The sequence below is a fragment of the Phalaenopsis equestris genome, unplaced genomic scaffold, assembly GCF_001263595.1.
Source record: "Phalaenopsis equestris unplaced genomic scaffold, ASM126359v1 Scaffold000002, whole genome shotgun sequence".
Taxonomy (NCBI): domain Eukaryota; kingdom Viridiplantae; phylum Streptophyta; class Magnoliopsida; order Asparagales; family Orchidaceae; genus Phalaenopsis; species Phalaenopsis equestris.
In genome coordinates this window covers 2,376,540-2,383,495 of record NW_018164444.1, presented here as the reverse complement: position 1 = coordinate 2,383,495, position 6,956 = coordinate 2,376,540, and the positions used below count along the sequence as shown (strand labels likewise).

The 6,956-nt window shown below is 37.3% G+C and overlaps 1 protein-coding gene across 1 annotated transcript in view; it reads right to left on the bottom strand.

Moving 5' to 3' along the window:
• Positions 1 to 6,956, bottom strand: part of LOC110032493 (dormancy-associated protein homolog 3-like) — a 15,507-nt gene that overhangs the window by 3,678 nt on the left and 4,873 nt on the right. Inside the window, exons 2-3 of the mRNA XM_020736146.1 lie at positions 888 to 939; positions 602 to 671 (exon numbers count right to left, since the gene is read on the bottom strand). Coding sequence (XP_020591805.1) covers positions 602 to 671; positions 888 to 939 — 122 coding nt within the window. The remainder of the gene's footprint in view (positions 1 to 601; positions 672 to 887; positions 940 to 6,956) is intronic.

Genomic DNA, 6,956 nt, shown 5'->3' with positions numbered 1-6,956 from the left:
GGATAAATCTATTAAAATTAAGTATAACAAAAAAAAATAAACCCATTGAAATCAACCTATTAAGATCTAAAAAAATCAATCTATCAAAATAAACCTCAACACTATAAACCAACCAATCTTAAGTATTAACATTGACTTCAAATTAATCCAACTAAAATCACCAAAATACATCATAATTCACTACAACCAAAACAAACCTAAGGTCAAAGATGGTCAAATCCACCATAAGCAAAAATAAAATCAATAAATTCATCAAATACATCGAAATAAAAATTAAAATTTAATCCTCATTAAAGTTTTAAACTAAAACACCAAATAATCAAAATCATAACGAAGAGTCAAAATCATAAAATTTGAGCAAACTAAATGAAATTAAATTGAACCAACTTGAAATTAAATTTAATAAAACAAAACTTATACAATCAAATCAAACAAAACTAAATTAGATTGATATGAAGAAATTAAAATTAATAATTAATTACTTAACATAAGAAAGATCAATTAAAACACCAATTTTGAAATTAACATAAGTGAAACATTAAAATTATCAAAATTAAACCCTAAGTCTAAACCCAAGGCCAAACATCAAACTAAAGCAAACCCTATGGCCCAAATCCACCCAAGCTAACTTTAACCCATTTGACTCAAAAATGATCCCATGACCCATTAACCTATCAAAAGATAAAAAGAAATACAATATAGTAAAATCAATCCCCACCAAACTAAAGTCAAGCACTAAAGGACAATGAAAGTCATGCCAAAATCCAGAACTCCTTCACATAACACCTTAGCCACCAAAATGCAAGTCCAACCTAAGGGAACCAAATCCCACCAAAACAAGGCCCAACAACCCAAACCAGGCTGTCCTCAATGAAGCTCAAGCATACTTCATGTCACCCCATGGCCATTCGAGCCTCTCGGCCTGGGGAGCCTCTCTACCTGAAAAATTAAAAGGAGAGGATCCGGCTTTTCTCAACCCAAAACCCTGCCTCAGCCCACTGCCTGACCCTCCTCAGACAATCCCCAAATGAGCCTAGGTAATCCCAAGCCTTCATATGCCCTCCCATGGACATTAAAAGGCTGAAATTGAAACTTACTCAAGTAATCGACACTCTTTATTCTTTTAGACTATTTTCAAAACTCTTGCTCCCAAACTCTCCCACAGAGATCACCTACTCATTCCCATCATCCTCGAGCCTTCCTCACCACCAGAAGGCCTTAATTTCATCAGACTGCACCGGGAAATTTCACAGTCTCACCTTCAACCACATCAAAATTCCTAATTGATCCTCCTATTAGCTTCACAGAGGTCCAAAACCATCTCCCTAATCAAAACTCCCAATTCCTGTAGACTCCAACTCTTTCCAACACCAAGCTGAACCACTTTTTGATCAAATTCATACAAGGAGGCAAGGAAGATTCAAATCAACACTTCAGGGAGCTTCGTGGACTCAAGGCGACTGTCTCTATCAAACTCAATCGAGACCTCACCTCTTCAACAAAGGCATTGGCCTAAAACACATAATTTTCCTTCGAGTCTGGTCTTTTATGAAGATAATTGTAAATCCAATCGTAGCTAGCCATATAGATGTATTCTTTAGGGTTAGATGAATATTTTAAAAAAAGATCAATTAAAATCAACTTTGTTGCAATGGATAAATCGAATCAAGCACGGGAGCGTGGATGGCCTCGGTTCATCTTCCTAATGGGGATGTTGAATTGATGTCATCTGTTCTTGTGTATCTGGAATGGAAAACAAAAAAAAAAAAAACCATTGTTGACATCCTACACCTATAGCCTCCAACCTCCATTAACCACCGCACGACGGCCGCTGCCGGACGTCGTTGTTGACCTCAATTTTATGAGGACTCAACCACTCACTTACACACAACTCCTAATCACAACTCCTAGATTAGGGTTATGTTTCCTTGAGCTTCATCAAGACAAGCCCTAACCCCCAACCCCTGGTTGGGTTGGTTTAGGGTTTTGGCCTAATGAGAGCCCAAGCTGACCATCATGGGTAAGCCATGTCATGAGTTACTTAGAAAGCCCAAAACCCTAGAAACCTCCCTATGAACCCTAAGAACCATCATGACACTAGAATGCTCAATGGGAGGAGGGTCTACCTAAATTGATCCCTAGACTCACCTAATACCTTCCCAACCCCCAATTAACCCTAAAAATCAACTTGAAATTCCAACACACCCCTTTGACCCCAAGACTCGATGACACCATGGGTGGTAAAATCAAATTGGGCCTAACTCAATTTTGATCAATTCTTGACTAGTTGACCCCATTGTCATACAACTCAGCCCCACCCAAAGTGATCAAGTCATCAAACCACATGGGGACCTCAATTGGCACCATGGGGCAACCCCATAATTCACCATATTACTTAATTAGGTAACTTATGAGTGGTTTATTAGAGCTTAAACCTTTGGGTTAAGCCTAAGCACATTGAGTTAGCCCTAAACCAAAATCCAAAGCCCATGATCCATCTTCCCCATGCTCAATCAAGCCAATAGCCCGTCCTTCATGGGTCAATCATGCCATAAACCCAACCCATTATGGAACATGGGTAAATTAAATTATTTTGACTAAAACCCAAACACTAAAAGAAAAATTTGACACAACTAGCCATGCCACTTCACACTTGGCACCTAGGTCATGACCTTTTTGAGCATCCCTTGGTGAGCCAAGACTAGAATAAATATGGTCTTAGCCACCTACCAAAAGTTCTACCCAATCAGCCTAAGCCCTTCTCCATGCTACATTCACTCATGTTGGCACCACCATGTAAAATACATGAAAAATTTGAAAAGCTTTTCCCCACTGCTCAAAACTCCTAAAATTCCTCTGCAAATGCTCTAAGGAGCCGCCTGAGCTTCCCCACAAAAACCAAGCTCACCCCACGAGCTTCCATGGTTATAAATAGCCCTAACCAGAGAGGTATGAGACACCACCAAGTTCTCTAGGTATCCTCCCTAACCTTTTGACCTTAACAAAGAAAACCTCCCCACTGACAAAGGCAATCAAACCAATGGGTGGTTGGTCTCACCGGCCTAAGGTAAGCGATCGAGCAGACCGACATCGATCGACCAATCAAGCCATTCAACGAGGGATAATTGATCACACTGAATAATATCATGCGGTCGGTCTCACTAGCCTAAGGTAGGTGGCCAAACCGACTGATCAAGTCATCTGATGAGGGACAACTGATTGGACCAAATGATACTGAGTGGCTAGTCACACCGGCCTATGAGAGGCGACTGAGCCGATCAACATCAGCCAACCGATCAAGCCATTTGATGAGGGATGCCCGATCAGATCGAAAGATATCAGACATCCGGTCGCACCGGCATAAGGTAGGTAGCTGAACCGACCGATCAATCTATTGAACAAGAGACAGATGTTTTGACAGAATCTTACTGGGCAGGCGGTCAAGCCGGTCTGCAGTGACAAAACAAAACTAATGACTGGTTTGAAAAGTATGAAAAAAAAAATCATTTTCTTATGCAAATTAAAAAAAATGATCACATGCAAAGATGAAGACATATCCAATTCACATTTTGATGGCAAGTCAAAACGCCCTTGCTAATCTCGCATTGGTTCTAGGGCAAGTGATGGGGAGGTGTACTGGCCTCTTATCATGCAAAGCAATAAGAAGCCCACCTCCAATCGCTTGACTAAACCACGAAAGCCCCTTTGTTTGGAGAAAAATCTTCATGAAATGAAGGCTTTTCCTTAGAAGGTTTTTCATAACCTAAGGAATGAAGGAATGAAATTCTTCATTCTCTAGGTTTAGAGAGCTTCACCCATTCCATCAAAAGGGTGAAGCATAAAAAAAAATCGTGAGATTACTACAATTCCAGCTATCATTGGATTTTTGGAGCTAGGGTTAAGGGGGAACGCTCATAGATCCGTATGGGGAAACCAAAGAAAAGAAAACTTGACCTTGAGAGCTTTTCTCAAACACAAAAAACCCAAGCTCAAATATCTAACACAAACCTAAGTAGCTAATGAAGAAAATTAATTTTTTATGGGTTTATCACCTTCGTGATGATTGAAATTGTGTTATCTTTGCTTGATATGAGCTCCAACTTTGCAGCGACGAAGTTAGCTTCACCTATTCTCCAAGCAAGAAAGAAGCTCTCCTTTTCCAAAGGAGAAATGAAGCCTCCCTTTAAGAAGCTCCTCCAAAGGCTTCTTCACTCTCCCCTTAATAAAATAATGGAGTAAATATGGAGAGGAAGAAGAGAGAACAAAAAGGAAAAAAAAAGGGGAGACGAAGAAGACCTCCCAAGCTCCAAGCACTCTTCCGAAGCAAAAATTTTTGGATCCCCTTGCATATGAGGGAGTTTCCATATTTTTTGGGCTAAAGAAGCCCCATTTGCCATTTTTGGGCAAGGGCTCACCAAAGAAACACATGGTCTTTTCACATTTTTTCATTTCTAAGCTAAGAACCATGTAAAATCAGCTCATTCTTTTGTTTTACATGTAAATCCTCGATTTTAAAGGACCAAACATCAATTTAAAGGAAGAAATTGATTGGTGCGTCCAAAATTTGGTTAAAAGCAAATTTTTGTGTTTGGATGAGCATAGGTCTGCGTGTATGCATGCAAGCAGACTCGTGCACTGTTGCACCCTTTTTCGTTCATAGGAAGGCATCATATAAATCTCTTGGACCTTGGAAGGCCACAAATGGATGAAATATTATCCTCAACTTAAAATGGGTATTAAACATGTCACATGTGAAAAATGAATGACAATTGATAGTAAGAACCTCCAAATCTGGCTACATCAAGACAAACCCTAATTTTGTATTTGAAGCATGCCAAAGAGTCTCAAATGGATGACTTGAGCTATGGGAAACTATGTACGCATGAAATATAATATCAGGTCATTCAAGTGGACATCCCACACATGTGACATTAAAAAGTGATGCCAATAGATAATATTAAAAGAAACATTCTCTATGACAGGATAGAAAATATGAGCTTTCTAGAAAAGTTTTATAGATGGCTTAGAGCTTGCAATGGTCAAGTCCACTTTTCTATAATTATCAGTAATGAGGTTCATGGCTACTTCACTGGCTCTTTGAGTTTAAGTCAGGGTTGTCCCATATACCCCCTATTTGTTTATCATTGGCATGAATGCATTTTATTGAATTGGATCATCAACATAACTCTCGTTAGCATGATTTTCCTTCTTATGATATGAATTATCTTATTTATGCAGATGATATTATTATTTTGGTAAAGCTTACCTTCTATCTATAAATACTTTCTTCAAACCATTATAGTTTTTCAAACTACCTCTAACCTCCAAAGAAACCCTACTAAGTCTCTATATGCTTCTTTAAGGTTGTCTCTGAATAATGCATACATCATTTAGTGCATCTCTTGACTTTCAATGGTAGCCTCTCCTCTTGAAGCACGTAAGTATCACAATCAACTCTTCAAAAATTATTTCCTACTATTATCATATTATTCTTGAGAGTGTTCGACAAAGCTTAAAAGACTAGAAGCAAAAGCTGATATCTTATTATTAATAGACTTCAACTGATTAGATGCAATATATGTAGTTATTTGTATTATTAGTTCAGATCTTCCTCCATCACTAAAGGTAAAATGAAGAAATTTACTTCCTAAATAAATAAATTCCTTCTCATTGAGCTTCCAATAGTAAGCTTCACACCATAGCTTGGCATAACGCTACAAAACCTAAACATTGTGATCAGTTAGGGCTCACAAATCTTGATACTATTAATATTATGTGTAAGTCTAAGCTCATTTAGAAACTTTACAATTTTGAGAGTAATCTCTTCAATTAATGGCTTAAAGTCTATGACACTTTTTCCCATGATGCTAAAGTTAAAAAATATTTTTTTATGGAAGGATGTACACCATACAATTATGAAAACCAGGAAATGTCTTTCTTTTAAGGTTAATTTCAATAGTAAACTATCTTTTTATTTTGACCCTTGGCTTGAATTTGTTTCTTTTTATGAAATGTTTGGTGGGGTTATGTTTGCATGGTCCATTTATCCTAAATACACTGCATTACCTGAGTTTTGGACAATAATAGTTGGGTTATCCCACCCTACCATAACACACCTTTGGACTATATTGAGACTAGTATGAAAATTCCTATTTATGTTTTTGGGTTCCCTTATACCTAGAAAGGAAGAAATGCTTATGAAGAAATGCTTACTCTCATAAAGAGGCCTTCAACTTTTTTATGAGAACTCCCCTTCCTTTCCTTGGAATAAATTGTTTTGGTTTAAAGATTATTATCTCAAAGATGCAAGTATTGCTTGGAAATATCTCCTTAAGGGCCTTACTACCACTAATATTTGTGTTATCAAAGGTTTTAGTCCTTAAACTCATTGTATCTTTTACAATGATTCTCCTAAAACTCATGCACTCCTTTTTTTTAAATGTCATTCTCTTTTAGCCTTTTTAAGAAGCTACTCCTATGAGCTCTTTCTTTTATATTGGTCACATCTCCCTTAATTCATGGTACACGTTGAAACTAATACTTGTAATATCATAAGGCTTTTCTCCATTTTAGCTATTCATATTACAACTCATCACATAAGGATTAAATAGAATACTATAGTTACTAGAAATGATTCTTCTAATGCTGATATTATTTTGAATACTATTAAGCAGGTCGCCAAATTCAAAAGCAGGAAATGATTTTTAAACATGTTATCTCCACCCATATGTCTATCATATAAAGGTTGTAATTTTGCCTGATTTGCAGTCTCACATGATGTTTTTCTCCATTTTTCTTTGTTTTTTATGCTCTCTTTTGATTATAAACATGCCCCGTTTCTCCTAGTATTACTTTGGCTTATTGTTTTTCTTCTACAGGCAACACTTAATTACTTATGTATGCTTCTCGTTGTCTAGATCCTTGGTATTATGTGATTCTTTGTTTGATAGAATGTG